General features: G+C 40.1%; 1 protein-coding gene across 1 annotated transcript in view; it reads right to left on the bottom strand.

The window, feature by feature from the left end:
* Positions 1-24,127, bottom strand: part of ZBTB11 (zinc finger and BTB domain containing 11) — a 48,015-nt gene that overhangs the window by 14,310 nt on the left and 9,578 nt on the right. Inside the window, exons 4-7 of the mRNA XM_089652908.1 lie at positions 20,592-21,673; positions 16,732-16,902; positions 6,840-7,061; positions 1,349-1,493 (exon numbers count right to left, since the gene is read on the bottom strand). Of these exons, the coding sequence (XP_089509034.1) occupies positions 1,349-1,493; positions 6,840-7,061; positions 16,732-16,902; positions 20,592-21,673 (1,620 nt within the window). The remainder of the gene's footprint in view (positions 1-1,348; positions 1,494-6,839; positions 7,062-16,731; positions 16,903-20,591; positions 21,674-24,127) is intronic.

Below are 24,127 nucleotides of genomic sequence, written 5' to 3'. Positions count from 1 at the left end.
ATTAAAGTGAAACTAATGTTCTGCTGTTGCAAACTGCAAGCAGGCAGACAGTGCCCATGTGCCAGGATAACGGACTCATATGCATCCTGTGTCAGCCAATGAAGATAGCTGAAGACTGGTACGCATCAGCAAAGGATGGGTCCCGTTGAAGACAAATGAAGTTTAGTTCCACTTTAGGATGCTTAAGAGATTTCTGAAAAAATAGTGCAATTACCGTTTCTTAGCAACTGTTGAGATAAAATATCTTGACAGGAAGTGTTTTATTTTCAGCAAGTTGGCTAACTTGTACAGAAGCAGTAAAGTAAAACCACTGTGTAGTACTGAAAAGCAGGGAGCACAGAGTCAACATGTATTGAGCAGATATGGTTCCTCCATTTGCATCATTTCAAATGACAGTTTAGTTTAACAAAAAGAAAAAAAGGAGAAAAATTTTAAAGTTACACCAAAGCACTTAAAACCCCCTCCAAAACATTTTTTTGAGCCCACCTACAAACATATAGGGGGTGCCTTCCCACAAAAATGTTGATTTTGCTACAGCTTACATATTGTCACGCACACTGAAATCAGAGCAATCATTCTAATCCCAATATTTATATTTAATCTAAAACTAATGACCTGCAGAGGCGTTTAATCACTTCCAGCTCAGGCCAATTCTGACATTGTCCTACATGTACAAATCATCATTCTTTTGAAGAAATTTCCACTTTCGAAATATACATATGACCTCAAAAGATTCAGAATTCCTGCGACATACCTGCTACACTGCATAGCCAGGCAGGTAACACCACTGGGCTTAGTTATTGTGTCTCCCATGCCTTTCCAGCATGGGCAGTGAGCAATTAAACAGCATCAGCACCCTGCTAATATACTGTATTCAAGGTTCAGGCAGGTCACACAGTAATTGTAGAGTAATCTTCTTGACTATCAAATTATGTCAGGAGTGAATAAACAGAATTACAAATGCTCTACATAAAACAGTCCTCAAATATATTTCAACTGAGTATTTGGCTATTTATTTGAAGTACCACATTCAAATATAAAATGAAGAAACAATAAGGCTTCGTTCACACCATACGTGCAGAAAAGCTTTGAAACGCGCCATGCATATTTCACTTGCAGAGACATCAGTTTTCATGCGTGCCCCAATGGGTTTAATACACGTTGCAGATTCTTGTGCAGAAAAAAAATCTGTATGTTTCTAGTGTTGCGGTGTGAACAGGGCACATAGAAAACAATTGACTTTGTTGTGCTGTTGGAGAATGAGTGCAGAAAACAAAAACGGATGTCTCTGCACCATGGTACGAATGAGCCCCAACTGACAAGATACATCAAGTCAACAACACATTACCTGTATGTGTGCTCACATGCTCTTGCAGACTGCGGTTGGTCACAAAAGACTTGTCACACATATGGCACTTGTACTGTTTCTCTGTTTCATGCAAAGCTTTGTGCATCTTTAGGCCATGTTTGTGAGTAAATGTCTTATCACATATCTATAAATGAACATAAGACAACACAGAACATTTTATTGGCAAATAACTGTAAAGAGGACAACATTCTGTGAAAGACTAGAGAGTCGGATTCTTAAGCTGTACACAACCACTGACATTAAGTCCCCTGTCACACTGGGTGCGACTTGGCATGTGATTTGCATGCCATACGACTTTCAAAATCGTATGGCAAGTTGCACCCTATTGTCTGCATTTACAGCGGTCATATCGGTGCGGTTCCAACTTGGTCAGAGCCACACCGATTTATAAAGTAGTGCATGCACTACTTTTGGTCTAATTTGCATAGACATCTGTGTCAGATGTCTTGCAAATCGCACCTCAAATCGGCATTTCATCTGACTTCACTGTAAGTCACACAATTTCAAAGTTGCGATCAGTGTGACTGCGGTATAATTCAATTTAAAATTGCACAATTTGTGCACAATTTCAGCGCAATTTCAAGGGAAATTTCTGAAGACTTTATTGGTACTTGTGAAGATTTTCAATGATTTCTTGCAATTTGCAGTGCGATTTCCATTATATTCTATGTGAAATCACAACAAAAATGCAGAAAAAGAATTGCAAAAACTGCTTAATAAATCATGCTGCAGCAAATCGCAAATGTTAAGACACTGACATTCACATCCATTAGATGCAATTTCAGGTGTGATTTAAATTCCCAAATCGCAGCAGTATGACTGGGCACTTACAGTCTCAACACACTAATTCAGCAGAAACCTCAGAAAAGGGACTCCCTATTACCAGAATCAGTGGGCACAACTCCCAATTTGGCCCAGAAGTCACTTTTAAGGATCCTATAGAATTAAAGATTTCACTCTTTTGGTATCTTGTAATTTGGAATTACAAAAGATAGTAAACTGAAAGTGGAGATTCTCACCAAAATTTGGAGGCTTATGTTAAACCAGAAACACACCAGAAAAAAAAAAACATTTAGCATATTCTGCACAGCCAGGTGAAAAAGGGACAAACTATATACCTAAAAAGAGAACTTTTGCTTTGCCAAGCAATAGATTCTCTTTACTGACAGTCCCACCAGAAGCACATACTTGGGTTCCCTTTGAGTTCCTTCTGCTTGGCTGCTGGAATCAAAGAAAAATACCCATTATCTTTAGAAATGAGGAAGCATGTGATTATGTCTTCTCTTATGTGAAAGCCGATGCATGGCGATTTATTGCGGATTTATCTTTTCAAGTGACAACACTGAAGAAATGACACTTTGCTACAATGTAAAGTAGTGATTATACAGCTTGTAAGTGTAAATTTGCCGTCCCCTCAAAATAACTCAACACACAGCCATTAATGTCTAAACTGCTGGCAACAAACGTGAGTACACCTCTAAGTGAGAATGTCCAAATTGGGCTCAAAGTGTCAATATTTTGTGTGGCCACCATTATTTTCCAGCACTGCCTTAAACCTGTTGGTCATGGACTTCACCAGAGCTCCACAGGTTGCCACTGGAGTCCTCTTCCACTCCTCCATGATGACATCACAGAGCTGGTAGATGTTAGAGACCTTGCACTCCACCACCTTCCATTTGAGGATGCCCCACAGATGCTCAATAGGGTTTAGGTCTGGAGACATGCTTGGTCAGTCCATCATCTTTACCCTCAGCTTCTTTAGCAAGGCAGTGGTGGTCTTGGAGGTGTGCTTGGGGTTGGGATCACGCTCTGCTTCAGTATGTCACAGTACATGTTGGCATTCATGGTTAGCTCAATGAGCTGTAGCTCCTCAGTGCCGGCAGCACTCATGCAGCCCCAGACCATGACACTCCCACCACCATGCTTGACTGTAGGAAAGACACACTTGTCTTTGTACTCCTCACCTGGTTGCCGCCACACACGCTTGACACCATCTGAACCAAATCAGTTTATTATCAGACCACAGGACATGGTTCCAGTAATCCATGTCCTTAGTCTGCTTGTCAGCAAACTGTTTGTGGGCTTTCTTGTGCATCATCTTTAGAAGAGGCTTCCTTCTGGGATGACAGCCATGCAGACCAATTTGATGCAGTGTGCGGCATATGGTCTGAGCACTGACAGGCTGACCCCCCACCCCTTCAACTTCTGCAGCAATGCTGGCAGCACTCATATGTCTATTTCCCAAAGACAACCTCTGGATATGATGCTGAGCACATGCACTCAACTTCTTTGGTCGACCATGGCGAGGTCTGTTCTGAGTGGACCCTGTCCTGTTAAACCACTATATGGTCTTGGCCACCGTGCTGCAGCTCAGTTTAGGGTCTTGGAAATCCTTCTGACAACGTATGTGATTACAAAACGCGTCAAGGAGGAGCCTCGCTACGCCGTGACGTCACGCCGCCGGATGACGGAGGTCCGGCACCCATCTTTTCCATTGACTGGTTAGTCACTAACAGTCCTATAAATACATCTCCGCATTACCCTATTTTAGGCTTGAATCGGAATGTAACCTGCAATTCACTTTATGTGTGTACACCATTACCTTTAATTTTTATCTGGATATATTTCCCAGTAAATGCCAAAACTATCACAATATGGGTTCCTATCTTTTTGCTCCCCCACAAGCATTTTAACCCCCTAGGACCCCTTATGTGATTCTCCAACCCAGCGGAGGGATTTTTTCCTGTGACCAGACCCAATTACCACACAGCCCAGATAAAGGTCCTCTGAGTGACAGCATTTACGTCCAATCTGACAGAGGAGGAGATCCCCATTCCAGGAGGTACTCCACGAGAGGGGAGATCCCCAGGCTGACTTATATACCTAACGCGCATTAAGATTGCGTTTCTGGTGAGTTTGCAATCCTACTATTTTCACCGCACACCACCGTATTATTATTACCTTATGCTGGGATCATTTTAATGTGTACCTGATTCTAGGAACTGTTTGCATGTTCTACATAGAGATCACACTCAATATATTACCATCATACTTCGTATGAATTTATGGGACATTTCCATGATATCGTTTTCTGATGTAAAGCATATTGACACCAATTTATAAGTAAATTTTCCTTCTGATCACGTCAGAGTTTTTATTATCTATAATTCTAATATGACTGGTTTATATACTTAAGCGCTGCACTACTTCCTGGTTTATTTGTTTATTGAAAGGATTTGTGGTACCTTTTGTTTGGTGCATTTAGCTGCTATCACTGTTAAGCGCTCGCTGAGTTCTTTCTGTTCACTGATACGTCTATTTCCCAAAGACAAGCTCTGGATATGACGCTGAGCACGTGCACTCAACTTCTTTGGGCGACCATGGCGAGGCCTGTTCTGAGCGGAACCTGTCCTGTTAAACCGCTGTATGGTCTTGGCCACCGTGCTGCAGCTCAGTTTAGGGTCTTGGCAATCTTCTTATAGCCTAGGCCATCTTTATGTAGAGCAACAATTCTTTTTTTCAGATCCTCAGAGAGTTCTTTGCCATTATTTATTTATGGTATTTATATAGCGCCGTCAATTTACGCAGCGCTTTACATATATATTGTACATTCACATCAGTCCCTAACCCTCAAGCGGCGTACAATCTAAGGTCCCTAACTCACATTCATACATATACTATGGACAATTTAGAGAGGATCCAATTAACCTACCTGCATGTCTTTGGAGTGTGGCAGGAAACCGGAGTACCCGGAGGAAACCCACGCAGGCACAGGGAGAACATGCAAACTCCAGGCAGGTAGTGCCGTGGTTAGGATACAGACTAACGACCCTAGTACTGCCAGGCGGAAGTGCTAACCACTAAGCCACTGTGCCGCCCATGAGGTGCCATGTTGAACTTCCAGTGACCAGTATGATAGTGAGAGCAATAACACTAAATTTAACACACCTGCTCCCCATTCACAGCTAAGACCTTGTAACACTAACGAGTCACATGACATGGGGGAGGGAAAATGGACATTAGACATTAATGGCTGTGTGTTGAGTTATTTTGAGGGGACAGCAACTGTTATTAAAGCTGTACACTTACTACTTTACATTGTAGCAAAGTGTAATTTCTTCAGTGTTGTCACATGAAAAGATAGAATAAAATATTTACAAAAATGTGAGCAGTGTACTCACTTCTGTGAGATACTGTAAGCTCCAAATTGCATCTTGGAGGCTACACACGGCTTCCATTTCATCACTAAGTGGCCAAATAGAAAGGCAGGGAATTGAAGGTAAGCCAAATATGAGCAGCTAGTAAAACCAGCATTATAAGCAGGTCTGTCCTGCATAGGCAAAGTAGGGCTTCACTTTATAAGAAAATTGTTGAAAGAAACAGAGCAAGCCATTGCTGGCTTCTTACTCTTCAATCACTGACTGAAAAGTATGTAGATAAGAATTTCTGACTTTACTCTCTTTTTTTCTGGTTTGCATGTTTGAAACAACTAAGTCAGTGCCTCAAGAAGTATTAGAACCAATGGGTCAGTATTACTGCCAAGAAACTAGCTAAAGGAGGCCAGATATAGAAGTCTCATATTTAAATGAGGTTAGTTTCTACTTGAAGTAAATGTAACTACATGCATTGGGACACATTCAAAAGGAATCTATCTACTTCAGTTACACACTGAAAAAAAAAAAAAAAAAAAAAAAAAGAAGAAGAAGAGGCCAATATTAATAGCTGCTTTCTGAAAGTTACTTGAATATACCATGATCAGCTGACATTTAAGAAGCATCTCCAATAGAGATAAACAGAAAACAAAACAAAATACTGCCTGAATTAAAATATATAGATATATCGCTCTAATAAATATATATCTATATATATCTATATATCTATCTAATATATATATTATTCCTAGTATTACATTTTCATATTTCTACTCTATAAATATTTTCTTTTTATCAGCAAAAATAAATAAAATAAAAAAAAAAAAGTAAAAAGCAAAAAGGTTTTAAAACCGAAAAGATCCTGAATGGCCTTACACAATTACACAGGCATCACATTTTCTCAATTTGCTTGCCTTAATCTCACCCTAAGCAACCCCAAGGCGTGGCATTCCAAGGCCACAGGATGTATGCCATATCAAAAGTTACAGTATGTAAGTATGATCATTAACAGGACATTTAATTCATTTTTATTTTTTTTAAACTGGAAAACAATGTTATGCAACAGGACCACCAATGACATATCACTAAAAGTTTCAATAATAAGACACACTGGGACAAGAATTGATCTTTGCATTTTCAAAAGATGTACAAGTGCTTGTACTTTTCAAGTAAAACCTCATCTTTTGTTAATAGAACAAGACCATGTAGGATATGCTCATTTCCACTTTTCTATTTGCGAGTGTTGACTGAAAAAGTACTCATATGGAGAGGTCAGTGCTACTGTTACAGTTAGGGTTCCTAAAACAGCACACACTTACCTGACATGCATGTGGCTTGACACCAGTATGTTTCAACATGTGCATTCTCAGAGAGCACATTTTAGGAAGCGTTCTTCCACAAATATCACAAATGTATTGTCTCTTGATTGCTCCTTTGACCACTGCTCTGTCGGTCTCTACAATAGATGGTTCTGTTCTACGTGCGTGTCTTATAAGATGAGCACGTAAGGATGCTCTGTACTGAAACTCTTTCTTGCACAGCTGCAAAGTAAAACAAACAAGATGTTTAATACAATATCATTTAGACGATGTGCTTATTAGAGAAAGAAGATTTATCCATAGAACTTTTATTTTTCAGTTCTGTTCCCTATGCCACAAAGTACTAGATGTACTTTGTCCCATATTTCTATGTGCTTTCTAACCCTAGTTATGAGTACTGACTAGTCCCCCTCCCCCGCCTACCATGGCCAATTCCAATGATCTTCTTTAAAACTCTAGAATGCAATTCATTTATGTTACAGTCTTAAATGTGGACTTTTCATCTGCTGAACTTGATACAGCTTTGAGAAAAAAAAAAAAAACTGGAGCACTCACAATCTGGTGCAGCTGTGCATCGCAGTCAATCAGCTTCTAACTTCAGCTTGTTCAATTAACTAGTTGCCGACCGCAAGTAGCCAAATGATGGCTGCACTGCGGTCGGCCAGTTCTGGGAGGCCGTCATATGACGTCCTCCCAGAATGCGCTCTCCTGCGTGCCCCCAGGATCAGATCTCCGTGATCGTTGTATCCTACGGACACAGTTGGTCACATGATGTGGTAAAAGGCCAATCATAGCGGCCTTTTACCACGTGACCAGCAGTGTCCAATGACACGCTGATCACTGGGAAATGCAATTGCCGGTTCTCGGCTGCACTTTCTACACACTGTCAGAGCGTGAGGAAAGTACTGGCGAGAACCGGCAGTTGTCAGAGCAGGGATCGGCACTGATGATCAGTGCCCAGCAGAAGGAGAAAAATTACCTGTTTGCAAAATTTTATAATAGAAACAAAGAAACATTTTTTTTCCAAATTTTTTGTTCTTTTTTTGTTTATAGTGCACAAAATAAAAAGACCCAGCGGTGAGTAAATTCCACCAAAAGAAAGCTCTATTTGTGAGAAAAAAATGATAAAAATTGCATATGAGTACAATGTTGCATGCCCACACAATTGTCATTCAAAGTGCGACAGCGCTGAAAGCTGAAAATTGGCCTGGGCAGGAAGGGGGTATAAGTGCTAGTATGCAAGTGGTTAAAGGATAAGTTCACTTTTGGAAACATGTTACATGTTCTACCATTTTTTTTTAGGATGGAACATGTAATATGTTTCTGCTCCTGCAGCGGCTCGGCGATCCGTTGCCTCTGTGTGAGAGCAGTACAGGGAGAAGTCCCCGTACCAAATGTCTCTTTTTGAAAAGAGCGTGCTGAGGGGCTCCAGCCACAAGGCCGCTTTACTCATTCACAGAGTTCTGTGAATTAATAAACTACAAGTACCAACATCCTTCGCAGCTGTCAGGTTGTAGTTCTCAATGAACTACCATGGCGCTGCTGTTGAGCGCTCTAGTAGTTCATAGATTCTTCCTGTCAGTGTGAAACTGCCTGCCCATACGATGTATAGGCAGACAGCTAACTCTCACAGTCGACAGGAGCCCTGCACGGCACCAGCAATTTGCTAATCGCTCATGTAATGCCTTCCAAAAAAAAAAAAAACAAAAAACAAAAAACACATAAATTTACCTGCCAAAAAAGTCAAAAAGTGTGATTTGGCAATAAAACCTGGAAGCCGACTATGCACAGTTGCACCAGATTTTGCACTTCCTAGTTTTAGTAAATAAACCCCTGTGACTATACCATACATAAGAGGGCTTGATGATCTCCTCACATTAGACATTCCCCTTTCACCAAGTTCCACTTCTTTTAAATAGGTAGTACTAGGGTCGATGGTTTGAATCCCAGCCACGGCACCTCCTGCCTGGAGTTTGCATGGTCTCCCTGTGGCAGCGTGGGTTTCCTCCAGGTACTTCGGTTTCTTCCCACATGCCAAAGACATATTGGTAGGTTAACTGGCCCCTATCTAAACTGACCCTAGTATGTGTATGTATTAGGGATGCACTGAAATTTCGGTTGCCGAAATGTTTTGGCCGATACGAAAATAAGCACAGATACAGGTGCCGAAAATTACCCCACCTGATGCCACTCGATGGTTCTCAGCCTTACCTGAGAAATCATTGCACGATCCCAGTGCTGGGCATAGAGATAAGTGCTGGAAAGATGGCCTCCACTAATCTCTATCCCCTTGAAGTGACGTCACTATGTCACTTCCCGTTGCGGCCATTTTTTAAGCACTAGATCAATTTTTTTTTGATCTAATGCTTTACATTGTAGAGGAGAGATGTGGGCTCTTATTGACTCCATATCTCTCCATAAAGAGGACCGGTCACTGCTTATGCAAAGATGCATGCATTCTTTGTGATCAGAATAAAAGTGATAAAAAATAAAATTATTATTTATTTAAAGTGACAGTGTAAAAAAAAAAAAAAAGTTTAAAGTGCCCTCGTGCTTGCACGTAGTAGTGAACACATACATAGGTCACACCCACATATGTAAACAGTGTTCAAACAACACGTGAGGGATCGCCACGAACGTCAGAGCAGGAGCAATAATTCTAGCACTAGACTTTCTCTAACTTTAAAATGGTAACCTGTATAAATTTTTAAAAGCATTATCCATGGAGATTTTAAGTACCACAGTTTGACACCATTCCACGAGTGTGTGCAATTTTAACCACTTGCCCTCCTGAGGATTTACCCCCTTTCCTGACCAGGCCATTTTTTTTGCTGTTCGGCACTACGCTATTTCAGCTGGTAACTGCGCGGTTGTGCAATGCTGTACCCAAACGAAAGTTATGTTCTTTTTTTCCACACAAATAGAGCTTTATTTTGGTGGTATTTGATCACCTCTGCGGTTTTAATTTTTTGTGCTATATATGTAACACGCTGTGTAAATTGACGGTGCTGTATAAGTACCTGTAATAATAAATAGCACATATTAATTGCAATCTACCAATAAATATCTTTTTATGGGCATTTTATATTTATGCATCTGCAACCACATGTGCAAATAAATTTAAAGCTGAACTCCAGGATCTTTGAGAAATTTCACCCTTAGCTCCCTTCCCCCATCCACAATAAAAAAAAACAAAAAAAAACAAAAAAACTTTTGAATGTTTTTAATAAATGCTTTATTTTTTGAGTAATCAATGATTTTATTGTGTGAGACATCATCAGCTTCTTCCCTTAAGTCTGCTATGCCCAGGTGTCATGGAGATGACCTAATTAGGCGGCACCCATCACATCCACTCTGCAATGCAAGGGGGAATTAGAAACCCATTTCCCACGATGCAATGAAAATTCATGTCAAACGGGAATGCGAATGGCACTCAGCGCTGATTATAAATTGCGAAAGGAACAAGACCGATTGCTGTTGAGATCACACCCATCTACAGAAGGAACTACATCGCTGGCTTTCTGTAAGCTACTAGGAAGTCCGGAAGCCATTTCTCCACAGGGAGAAAACAGTGCTGCCCAGGCGCACAAAATTACTTTAAAAAAAAAGCAGGATATGCTTAAAGAAAAAAAAAAAAAAGAATAAATTAATGGGGATAAGGTGGGAGGGGGAAACTTAAGAGGTCTCCAGACCCATGCTAGAAGGATTTACTGGTATCACACCCCTTATTGATAAGACACTGCAAACAGAAACCCTAACTGGAAAGCACTAATGGGGTTTTAAAAAGGTACCATACCATACAATGCCACTTTATCAATAAAAAGGAGCCACCAGAATGGTGGAACATAACACAGACATATTCTCTTAAAAAGTATACCATGCTTGAGACCGAATTAACAGACAATGCTACAAAAATGGCCTACTGGCACATACAGCAAATTGACATAGCCTTATACAGGATTAATACTTTGTTGGCTACTGGGGATTTCACGGGACGCAGCCCACTTCTTCAGGGAGACAAAAGTATGTATTTCTGAAATTAAATAAAAATAGGCCTAAGACATACCATAAGTGCATAACACATTATAATAATATTACATAGATATGACATAAACACTATCAGCATTTACCGGTTGGAGATATTAGTGACTTCATATAAGGCCAATGAAACAACACGAGCATCTGATTCAGACATAGATGGAGGAGACCCCTCAACCAAAGATATCAGTATCCGCCAGCCAGGTAAAATCATCGATCCATAATGAGAAGCTGAAACATCATCAAAGAATCAAAGAATTTAAGGCGTCCCAGGGCATTCCAAACTACCCCTACTCCCCAAACTAGTTATACATCCAAGCCCTAAAGAAGGGGGGGCAACAATAACAAATGGGGGAACAGGTATAACACCATGTCCCCTACAAAAACAGCAGCCTTATGGTACCAGATCAATTAATTATGGCAAAAAAATCACATTAGACATTAGAATTGGTTGTGGCAAACTGAATCCATTTAGATACATACCACAGCGGACAGGATATTTATGTGTCCCAATGGACAGTCTGTGACCTCCAGATGAATGGTTATATATGTGTCTGAGAACCTCAAATCACAGGAGGGGAGAAAGCACTCAATCTACAAGTCCAGTCAGTCCTCTCCAATATAGTCATCACATACATCTACATTCTCAGTCCTTAAGCAGCGGTACTGACCGCCAATTAGTGGAGTTTTCACCCTATTGCGCATTTGCGACGACGTCACTGATGTACGCCGGTGACGTCAGGAGATCACATGATTGCAGCCATCTTTAAGAAGTCCACAAACCAGGACAAAAAGCGCCAGATATATATTAATCATCACCAAATGGAGAGAACTAGATACACACAGGGGAAAGGCACTCAGAACAGAACCACTATCCAGATCCAATAAAAAACTTTACATCCATTTAAAGCTGGAATTAGAGAGGCACACAAAAGAAAGGTTCTCAGACCAAGCCCGCTGTCCAAGTCCAATGTCTATACATCCATTTAAAGCCACAAATAGAAAAACAGATACTCAGGATTCGAAAGCCCTAGAGTCAATTTCACCACCAACAGGTTTGCTATTTGGATGATGCCATACATATAGATCACCATAATCAACTATATCTCCAACTTACTCAATATATCAAAGAGAAAAATAACCAAATACATAACTGATGTAGAACATTCAAAAGTTATACACAGACATCAATTAAATCGACTCAAAATATATACAGAAATACTGATCTTAACAGCAGGGCTATATGATGGCTGCAAAAAAAGAAATAAAAATAATAGATCAAAAGAAATACATATAAAAAAAAAAAAAATAACTACATTTACTCAAAATTCAGGGCAAAAAAGGTTTGAAGCTCAATGAGTCATTCAAACCCGGAGGCTGTGTCGCCGCCAAATTATGTATCCATCTCGCTTCTTTCTCAAGAATACAGTGGTCCCAATCACCACCGCTAGGGTCTAAATGAACTCTTTCAAGAGCAAAGAACTTAACACATTGTGCATTCTTCGAATGATGCCAGGTACCATGTCTACCTATGGGGGATGAAATATCTCCTGTTTGGCTGAAACGTGATCATAAATCCTTTTCCAGAATCTATGCTTGGTTTTGCCAATATGGAAGCTACCACAATTGTATATCATCATATAAACCACGCCTACCGTTTGACAGTTGACATAATGTCGTGCTTTATGTATTTCCTCATTAGGCAGAACATGATTGCTGCTTGGGAGATATATTGGCAATATGCACAGCCCCCACAGACAGAAGTACCCCTATGACTACAAGGGTCTGTCCTTTCTGACCTCGTAAAGTGGCTTCGTACTAACTCATCTCTAATTTACCTATTTCTACGTTACGTAATGTCAGGTTTCTCATTCACAAATGTAGCTACGCCTGGTTCAGCCTTTAACAGATACCAGTATTTGTTCACATATGAGAGATTTGTTGTTGTTTATTCTACCGCATAATCAGTTTCGTAGTGGTTACCGTCCCCGAACCATGGTCTGGTGCCTGAAAAATTAGATGTGTGTGTGATTATTGGTTTACTCGAAAATATGCTTTTTTCAGGTTTTTTTTTTTTTTTTTTTAAAAAGAGTGGCCACGTGCTAGAAGTCTTGTTGTTAATACGTCAGCCTCTCACTTATAATCTTCTTGGTTGGAACAAGTACGTTTAAGATGTAAGTATTGGCTATATGTTGCAGACCTAAATCAAGCTGCGTGGATGGCCACTATTGGCTCTTAAAATGGTATTACCAGCTGTGGCCTTGCGATATAGAGAAGACCCAAGAGTATGGTCATCTCATATGAAGATCTTCACATCCAAAAAGGAGATACGTTTGCAGTTACAAGTCATTGTAAAAGACAGGTTGAAGTCATTATTGCCCAATTGTGTGATAAAAGTGTCCAGTAGTTCCTTAGTCCCATCCCAGAAGATGAGAATGTCATCAATGTACCTATGCCAAGAAAGAATGTGGCACAGGTACATTGAGAGTGACTCATTACCAAAGAGCTGACGTTCCCATCCCCCCAGGTACAGATTGGCGTAGGATGGGGCAAAGCAAGTCCCTACAGCCACGCCCTGTACCTGGAGGAAATGGGAACCATCAAAAGAAAAATAGTTGTTCAAAATATAGGGGAGAATCTGCAGAACAAAAGAATTATATTCAAATTGGTCCCTACTTCTTTCCTGTAGGAACATACTAACAATCTCCAATCCCTTGCTGTGTGGTATACTGCTGTATAAAGCTTCCACATCCAAGGCCACTAGTAGAGTATTTGCTGGAACCAAGGCCACGGCTGGTAATACCATTTTAAGAGCCAATAGTGGCCATCCACGCAGCTTGATTAGGTCTATACCATATAGCCAATACTTATGTCTTAAAAGGTAATTGTTCCAACCAAGAAGATTATAAGTGAGAGGCTGACACATTAAAAACAAGACTTCTAGCATGTGGCTACTCTATAAAAAAGAAAAAAAAAAAAAAAAGCTGAAAAAAAGCAAATTTTCAATTAAACCAACAATCACGCACAGATCTAATTTTTCGGGCACCAGACCATGGTTCGGGGATGGTAACCACTACGAAATTGATTATGCGGTACAATAAACAACAACAAATCCGTCATATTGTGAGCAAATACTGGTATCTGTTAAGGGCTGAACCAGGCGTAGCTACATTTGTGAATGAGAAACCTGAAATTACCTATCATAGAAATAGGTAAATTAGAGATGAGTTAATACATAGCCACTTTACGAATTTAGGAAGGACAGACCCTTGTCATCATAGGGGTACTTTTGTCTGTGGGGGCTGTGCATATTGCCAATATATCTCCCAAGCAGCAATCATGTTCTGCCTAATGAGGAAATACACAAAGCTCGACATTATGTGAACTGTCAAACAGTAGGCGTGGTTTATATGATGATATACAATTGTGGTAGCTTCTATATTGGCAAACCCAAGCGTAGATTCTGGAAAAGGATTTATGATCACGTTTCAGCCTAACAGGAGATATTTCATCCCCCATAGGTGGACATGGTACCTGGTATTATTCGAAGAATGCACAACATGTGAAGTTCTTTGCTCTTGAAAGAGTTAATTTAGACCCTAGAGGTGGTGATTGGGACTGCCGTATTCTTCATAAAGAAGGGAGATGGATACATAATTTGGCGGTGACACAGCCTCCGGGTTTGAATGACTCATTGAGCTTCAAACCTTTTTTGCCCTGAATTTTGAGTAAATGTAGTTATTATTGTTATTATTTCTTTTGATCTATTATTTTTATTTCTTTTTCGCAGCCATCATATAACCCTGCTGTTAAGATCAGTATTTCTGTATATATTTTGAGTCGATTTAATTGATATCTATGTATACCTTCATATGTTCTACATCAGTTATGTATTTGGTTATTTTTCTCTTTGATATATTGAGTAATTTGGAGATATAGTTGATTATGGTGATCTATATGTATGAGATCATCCAAATAGCACAATGTAATACCTGTTGGTGATGAAATTGACTCTATAGGGCTTTCGAATACGGAGTATGTTTCTCTATTTGTGGCTTTAAATGGATGTATAGACATTGGACTTGGACAGCGGGCTTGGTCTGAGAACCTTTCTTTTGTGTGCTTCTCTAATGTGTGCGGCTCTAAATGGATAGCTAGTTATTGGATCTGGATAGTGGTTCTGTTCGGAGTGCCTTTCCCCTGTGTGTTTCCAGTTCTCTCCATTTGGTGATGATTAATATATATCTGGTGCTTTTTGTCCTAGTTTGTGGACTTCTTAAAGATGGCTGCGATCTTGTGATCTCCTGACGTCACGACATGTGACATATCGATGTCAGACTTCATCGACGTATGTCAGTGACGTTATCGCACATGCGCAATAGGGTGAAAACGCCGCTAATTGGCGGTCAGTACCGCTGCTTAAGGTCTGAGAATGTAGATGTATGTGGTGACTATACTGGAGAGGACTGAAGGATACGGATATCTTTGGTTGAGGGGTCTACTCCATCTATGTCTAAATCAGATGCTCATGTTGTTTCATTGGCCTTATGTGAAGCCACTAATATCACCAACCAGTAAAATGATAATAGTGTTTATATCATATCTATGTAATATTATTATAATGTGTTATGCACTTATGGTATGTCTTAGGCCTACTTTTGTTTAACTTCAGAAATACATACTTTGTCTTCCTGAAGAAGCGGGCTGCGTCCCGTGAAATGCATCGGAGTAACCAACAAAGTATTAATCTATATAAGGCTATTTGCTGTATGTGCCAGTAGGCAAATTTTTGTAGCATTGTCTGCTAAGTCGATCTCAAGCATGGTATACTTTTTAAAAGGAATAGGTCTATATGTTATGTTCCACAGTTCTGGTGGCTCCTCTTTATTAATAAAGTGGCAATTGTTATACAATTGTTTGATTTTTTCATTGTATGGTATGGTACCTTTAAAACCCCATTAGCTTTTTCTAGTTAGGGTTTCTATTTGGAAAAAAAAAAAGAAGAATGATCGAATGCATTTTAAGAACAAATTGACAGTGCTTTGGCAAGGAAGCACCGTTACAGTGTAAGTAAACCTTCCTATATCCATGTCAGCATAAACGTTGAGAACACAAATGGTAAATAATCCACCCATACATTGTAGGAATCTATGCAGCAGAAATTCACTTCTTAAATCCATTTCATCAATGTCACTTGATCAAATCTTCTCCGGAAGGTATGGCCCGATCTGTGGATGGGACTAATCCAAAATGCATCACATGGCCCATGGAGTGTGCTGCTGGTTTGTTTTGCCCAATGATAACAGCCAGTTTCTGGGAAATACCCACAGTCCATCATCAAACTGGAGGCATTCCTTTTTGTGATGCAGGCAGCTCGTAGTTACAAGGTACAGAGCACACTGTAATATTTGGGAAAGAGAACAGGAGCATGGACACTTAGGTAGCAGCGCTGCATAAGGAAATGAGACTAACTGGCATGATCACAGGGTATTTTCTTTGTGCTGGAGCACTTTTATATAAAACAAAACAGCACACATAAAAAGACCACTTACATAGGGAGCCTATAATGCAAAAATAATCTAATGACACTTTAATGATATTTTTTTTCCTCCTGGCTGGAGCTTTAATGGGCTGTTTTCACAGTTCTGCAATGGCCACATTTTATAGCAAAACCATATAAAGGTCTGTAACATCTTTTAACTGTGGGTCAATTTTCCTTACACTATACATTTCTAACTAATGTTCCTAATTATTCATATTAAAGAATATATTTTTACATAAAAAGGTATTTAAGTAAATTGATAAATCAATATTTAACATTTATTAGGCATATTTCAGAAAAATTCAGGCTCACCGGACATTTGAATTCTTTGTGATTGTGCTTTATGCCATGCATAATTAAGGCATATTTGCGTCCAAACACCATTCCACAATCCTTACACGAGTGTTCCTCTTCATCTTTTACAACCTCATTTTTGGGTGGCAACATCCTTTTCTTGCCCCTCTCCACCAGTTTTCTGGCAGCCTAGTAGTCAAGAGAAAACAATTTCATTTGGATCAAAGAAAAAAAAAAATCTTGGTCAAAGTGAGGAACTTCACTCTAGGAAAAAAAAAATATTATATTTTATATCTCTTCCCGCGTAAGGGTAAAACAAATGTTAAAGTGTTACTAAACCCAGGACCCTGCATTCACTTTATCTGGTCTCCCACAGTACGCGGAAGATGGAAATACAATTATTTTAGCAAATATAAACTGCTAAATACCTTTTCGCATTGGTAGTACATAGCAGTCTTGTGACTTCTATCAGTGTCCAGCTTAACACTAGTTAAAGCTTATAGAAGGAGTTTTAATTCTGCTTGGACTGTCTGATAAGGCTGCAAAACCCCTGACCCCAAGTCTGGACAGTGCATGTGATCAGCACAGAGCTAAAGCAAACAAAAAAAGAAAAAAAACCTCTCTAGCCATACATTAAACTGAGCATGTGCAGAGTGACTCCTAGAGTTCTGTACTGTTAGCAGATGGATTGGGACAGTAGAATCAGTGGAGAATCAGAGAAAACAGGATCAAACAGCCTATTTATACAATGTGGAGGATTAACCCCTTAGGTTCCACAGTGTGAGTATAACAAGCATGCTTTACTCCATATACAGACTGATTTTACTGTTGTAGGTTTAGAAACTCTTTAAACCACCTCACAACCGCACTATAGCCGAAAGACAGCCTCCCAGAATGCACCCTCCCGCTGCGCCCCCAGCGGTGCACACCCTGCGCTGTCCGTGATCGCTGTGTCCTACGGACACAGCTGATCACATTTTTGCAACTTTGACATGCATTAGTAAAACTGAACATGTAATCACAATTACTTTGTGCATCCAAGTGGAATATGCCTTGTGATTTCCGGACAAATTGGGCTTTCGCTTGGTGGTAAATGGTAATGGATATCTCCTGATTATTTTTTTTTTTTTTTATTAGCAAAAGCAAAACCTGTCCCTAAATAGTAACCGACCACCAAAGAACAACCCAAAATAAAATTCTCCTGCTCCTGACAATCACAGCGACACCACATCTCTTCTCTCTATTCTATTCTCTATAGACAAAAAAAACACAGGGGCAGGCTTCACAGTGACAGATCACGGTGATAGCAAATCAGAGGCTATCACAGCGTTCAGGTGACCCGGAACAGGAGTTCCGGGTCCCGATCGTTAGTACAAGACCCGGGGCTCCCAGTGAGACTCCGGTCTCTGTGCTGGGAACGGCAGTTAACACAGATATGCATATATGTGGCCCCATGGAAAAATGGCCAGTCCAGTGGGGCCATATATATGTGTATGTCGGTGGGAAGGGGGTAATTAGAAGTCAACAACTACAATTATTTAGCTGCTGACTTTTAAAAACATGCACTTAGCGGCCCAGGAGTTTAGCACTATATTCAACCGAGTTGTTTTCTTGCCAGTCTTCAGGTCTCCGGCATCATTAGTAGAAGTGAGAGCAGGTACCTGTCAAAACTAGATAACTGCTACATGCAAAAAACAAAACTCCAACAGTGATTGGGTTTGGGTAGAGTAAGTGGAAAAGCGGAACTTCCCTTTTATATGAAGTTCTGCTTTCAGTAATTTTAAAATCACAGAACAAGTAGGAATTAAGTGATAGTAAATTTCATTATTTCTATTCCTGCTCTAGGTTAATTAGGACTTAGACAGAATTGTAGCCAAATCATCACCATGACAGCCAGGGAACCAACATTCTCAAAAGAGGAACTCAGCAGCAGAAGCCTCCATGATGTTCTCACAAGAGGGTCCTTTTGAGGAAAATATATTGGCCAAGAGAGACTAGACTATTGTTTTATTTTAAGGATTTTATGAATTGTGTTGGGACAATTATTACACTTAGTCTAAGGCATGCAGTATAGCAAAGAAATGTAATACAGCATTCATACGCCTCCTTGCACGTGAGCATCATAATTTACTGAGGTTTACTCAGGAACTTGTTACGCCTATGTGTAAGTGGCCAAAAACTGTGTAAAGACCAGAGTAATTTTATAGGCCAGTAAGAGGTGTGTAAGCGTATAGAGGAGTAAAATTCATCTTCATTGCCATATTTGTGGACCCTTGCACATTGGCATCACAAGTTCCTGAGTAAAAAGCAACTTATGATGCTTGTGTGCAAAGGACCTAAGAATGCTGTATTTCATTTCTTTGCTATACTGTATGCCTTAAAAGAACTAATAATTTTACCTAAACAGGGCCTAAACAAGTAAACACGCGAGTAAATTACTGTACTCAACTGAAAATGTTCTACTTTTGTTTTACTGCTCTGTACTCAACACTTTATTACTAATCTTTACTCAGCTGGGTGCAATGTCCCATAGACAACAATGCTCCTCATTTCAGATCAATAAAAAACTCAGCATGTTTTACTACCAAGTGCAACAGGTTTTAGGGGCAGCAGACAGAATATGATTGATAAAATCTTGGGTATTAAAGTAAGACATGAGGTGGCTCTAAAAACCATTTAGAAATTTCTAGGGACTAAAGCCTGGTACACACAATGAGAATATTAAATGAATGGTCTTTTTTTTTTTTGTTAGTTTCATATTGAAAATGAAGTTACTAGAGTTATGAAAAATTATTGTAAGAGAATACAACCTTCTGCGATCATGTAACGTATTGTATTATAGTATATTCTTTTGTTTCAGAGCATGTGCAGTCTTGGTTACTCAATTTTGTATGGACATGTACCGTACTGATTAAATGGAAAAATCATTTGTTCTCTTATCTTATAAAAAACATAATCGTGCTTGTCCCTTCGGATAATATTGCATGAACTGTCATGATCTGCTTTCCCAGTCTGATTTTCTCATCGTGTGTACTAGGCATTCCGATGTGTTGTGACATGATCCATGGTATTGGGAATACATCTCCCTCCAGTCTGTCTAATGCAAGCCATACATGGTTCGAATTCCGAACGATTTTTCATCTGAAAATCAAAACGTCGTTCATTCTGTAATCCGCTGGTTCCACCGATTTCGAAACTCGATCGTTTTTCACGAATTTTCCAGCATGTCCGATAAACGAAATGGGGAGGAACCATGAAAATCGGCCGATGCCTATGCCCCACTAACAGAGCGAAAATTGGCCGATTATTCTTAGGTCCGATTTTCGTACAAAAATCGTTAGGAATTCGAACCATGTATGGCCTGCATTAGATGTGCTGTAGAAGGACACATCAAAAAATACTAGCGTTTTCTTCAGGAGACCAGCAATGGCAGTGCCTGTACTGAAGAGTAACTTTAAGGAGTAACTACTGACCTAACGATTACAGCAGAAGGGGTGGAGAAAAACAGGATTTCTGTAATCACCATAAATTCGATGAGAGTTCACAGAGGAAATTTAGATTTCCAACTCAAACATCTGGTAACAAGTAGTAGTATAACCCAAATGTTCTTAAATTCTAAATCCTACAGCCCTCAGTGAACATACAGAATACAAATTTCCCTAATGTGTGCACATGTTAAGTAATTGTGTGCATGTTAAGTAATTGTGTATTTGTACAAAGCTAAAATATTGTATGCCATTATTCTTTTAGCTGTGATTACAGCATTTCAGGAAGGCCAGAAAAGCCAAAAATTGGCAAGTATATTTACAGCCCAACACCTAAAGAAAAAATTGGCTAAAACTGCTTTTACAAAAGAGAAAAAAAAAAAAGTCAGGTACCTGTTGAACTGCAGATTTATGGTTCATCTTTCTACTTGCATGCTTTCTTTCTTTTCCTCTGTGCATCTGAATGTATCCACCTTCTTCAATAGAGCGCTCTCTCAGCTTGCCTTTATATGGGCCCCCATCTGAAGAAGAGGGATCATCCTGAATAGAATCACTTGATTCTGTCAAGGCAGTGTTTTGAGCTGATGTGTCTTCTCCAGCATCAGCTGCTCCTTCAAAAGATGTGCTTGCTCCGCTATCTGGAATTCCAGCTGCAGACATCATTTCATCTGCAGGAGAAGTACTTTGTTTTCTGTTCAAACTCTCTTTATTTTTTATTGTGTCCTCTTCTACAACAATGTCCATATTAACTTCTATATCCTCCACACATGGTGAACCTGAGCTTGCCATGTCTGACTGCAGTGCATTTTCTTTTAAAACAACTTCAGAGTCTTTAGCTGCATTTTCTGTCACCTCAGAAGCTTGTTCTTTAATAAGAGATGAAGGCTGAGCATTGAGACATTCAACTACTATCTGATGAGATTCTGGCTGAACAGCAGAAACCTCAATGACAGCAGGAACAAAAACTGTAGACTGCAGCTCTGATGAGGCATTTGAAATACTGGAAATATATAATGCTGTAGCACCATCAACAGAGGTGGCTGCAACATTGTCATCAGAGAGCGGAACAGACATTTGTGTTGAAATAGCAGTTTGCTCTTGTGAAGCAATGGCAATTATATCATTCCCTGAATGTGTTTGTGCTGTAGTCTGACATTCCATGTTATTTTCATTTAATATTTGTTGACCATCTGTCACTTCTATCATCACTGGGGAGGTTGTCTTATGTGTAGGTCCTTGTATATTGACATTAAGAATATTCTTTTCTGAAGCTACAGTCTGGACATCTCCCTGTTGATACAAAGTAAGCTGCTTTTCCTCCATCTGTTTATGAATAGATTCACAGATTTCCAACACTTCCTGCATGTAGAGGTGGCGGGCAAGCATGGCTAGGTCAGCCATACTGCAGAAGTCAAAGATTAGTTCTGAGGTGTATGCAAATTCTAGCAACGGCAGGAAGCTGGACTTACAAAAACCTACAAATCAAGCAATTAAAAAAATGTATAAATATCAGTGCAGAAAATACAGATTTTTAAAGATTTGTTACGATTTTTTTTTAACAAAAAACACATCACAATAGTTAACAGGTTTTAGAACATAAAGATTGAAATGTGGATGTTCATAATAACACTTGCATACAAGTTGAACCCTCAGAAAAATGGATTACGCATGAGTCACCTTCATTTTTTCAGATAACTAAATAAAGAGACACTTAAAGTGATACTAAAGGTTCAGTTTTTTTTAAAGAAATAACACACGTCATACTTACCTGCTCTGTGTAATGGTTTTGAACAGAGCAGCCCCAATGCTCCTCTTCTCGAGTCCCCTGCCACTCTCCCCGAGTGCCCCCAGAGCAAGCTGCTTGCTCTGGGTACACTCGTATGTGCTTGCTCCAGAGCCGCCTCTGTATGTCTACATGCATGGCTTGGCCTCATCCCCCTGTTCCTACCTCACTGGCTGTGATTGACAGAAGAGCCAATAGCTCCCGCTGCTGTGTCTCAGCCAATGACGAGGGGGGGAGACCCAGGAAAAACGCTGCTCGATCATGATCGGGCGCAGCTAGTAATTGAAGGGGGTGGGGGCGCTGCATGCTGAAGGTTTTTTACCTTCATGCATTGATAAAAAAAACTTCAGCTTTTAGAACCACTTTAAAATAACAGTTAAAGGTTAAGTTCTCCTTTGAAACAGGTTAAATGTTCCACCCTTATTTAAGGTGGTACATGCAACATGTTCCAGCTCCTGCCTCCCCCCAATCCTGCCCACCCTGTGACAGTGGGTACAGGCTGCCAAAATTTAAACAGTGTGTCATTAATTCCATGAATGAAAGAAGTACCGACGAGACTGATGGTATGTAGTTCCTCAATGAATTACAAGGGTGGTGATGAGTGTAGCAATCGTTCCCACAGAGATGGACGCGGTTCGACCATTTTGCTCCAACCTCCATCTTTGCAAAGGATCATCCATCTTGTACAAATATATCTTTCCTCATCCCCCTCCCTCTCTGAGATCCACAGTGACATGTGGTCGGTGTGTGTTGGAAGTGTCACAGGCAGGCCAGAGCACAGCAGGCAGCTCCGAGCTATAAAACCTCTCTGAGCTGGGTGCCGGGCTTTCTAAGAAACTGTGCAATCTGGCACCTCGTAAAAGTATAACCCAAGCCTTCCCCTGAGTTCAAAGACATTCCAGAGGAGTCATAAACTAGATACCACTTTTAAAATCCATTTTCCCCCCATGTCTCATATCTTGGAATATGAGAGACTTACATAAAAACCAGGCATATCTTCAGATTGGTCACTAGAAGACAAACTGTTTGATATGTCACACTCCTTAGCTGGAATATATAGGAAAGCAGAAAATTACATCTCTTGAACCATTCAAGTATGCATTTCATATCTAACCGTTCCGCAGATGTGTCTGCATATTAATCTACCCACGGGTGGAATGTTACTTGTGCCTAGAAAAGTTATGAGCCAAAATAAAAGCTATGAGAGATTTTGGTTCTAGCTTGGGTCTCCGCCTAGACACTCCCTCCCCAAATGAGGCATTGGTCCTTGGCTTCAGAGACACCCCCTGCTGGGGGACTACAAAATAGGCTGTCAGGCCTAAAAGCGGAAGTTGAAGAATTCTCCCTTTTAACATCAGAACCAAACTTGGGAGATGGTACCTTTTTGCTATGAAACTTGATCTGCTTAACCCAGGACTTTTGGCAAGTACTCTACCTCTCTAAACTTCTGTTACCTCTTTGCTGTGTTATTGTTCTCTGTATATTTATATCGGTTACATCTTTTTCTGTAAATATTTTAATTGCACCCTTTTGACCTTTTAGTAATAAATCTTTCTTGCTGAAAGTGTTGAACTGTTTCTATAGCTCTTTAATGCAACTTACAAATTCATGCCGCTGAAGAACGCTACTGTGTGTGTTTAACCCCCTGTATAACCTGTCTGCGGTGACAGTGGTATACAGACGATTATCTAACCATCATAGTGTTATTGCTGATATTGCCGAGTTTCTTCTTTCTCTGTACAAAAAGGAGGTGGTGGCAGTGTGAAGGGTTAATTGCGTAATTAACCTGACCCAGTAACAATCGCGCTCAGGCTGCCGGTACGTCGATTTGTGGTCCAGTGAGCTGGAAAATCGTTTGTGCAGGGTGCAGCTGGGCGTGACATTGTTATGCACGTGACATCGCGGTTTTAGAGTGGCAAGTCCTTCGGTCACGAGTTTGGTGAGAAGGTCTGGGGTCTGACGTCGCGATCGTCACAGTGAGAGCTCCAGTAGTCCATTAATTCTTCTTCTCTCAGTTAACTGCCTGCCTGTACAAGATACTGGCAGACAACTATGCTGATATTGTACCTGCATTCTGCTGATTGTGAGTGGAATGCTTTAGAGGCTCCAGTGTAAAATAAATTAAATGGACATTTGTTTTGTAAAA

This window comes from Staurois parvus, unplaced genomic scaffold (assembly GCF_062004578.1).
Source record: "Staurois parvus isolate SC_StPar_1 unplaced genomic scaffold, SC_StPar_1.0 ptg000696l, whole genome shotgun sequence".
Taxonomy (NCBI): Eukaryota; Metazoa; Chordata; class Amphibia; order Anura; family Ranidae; genus Staurois; species Staurois parvus.
This window is presented reverse-complemented; position numbering and strand designations above follow the sequence as displayed.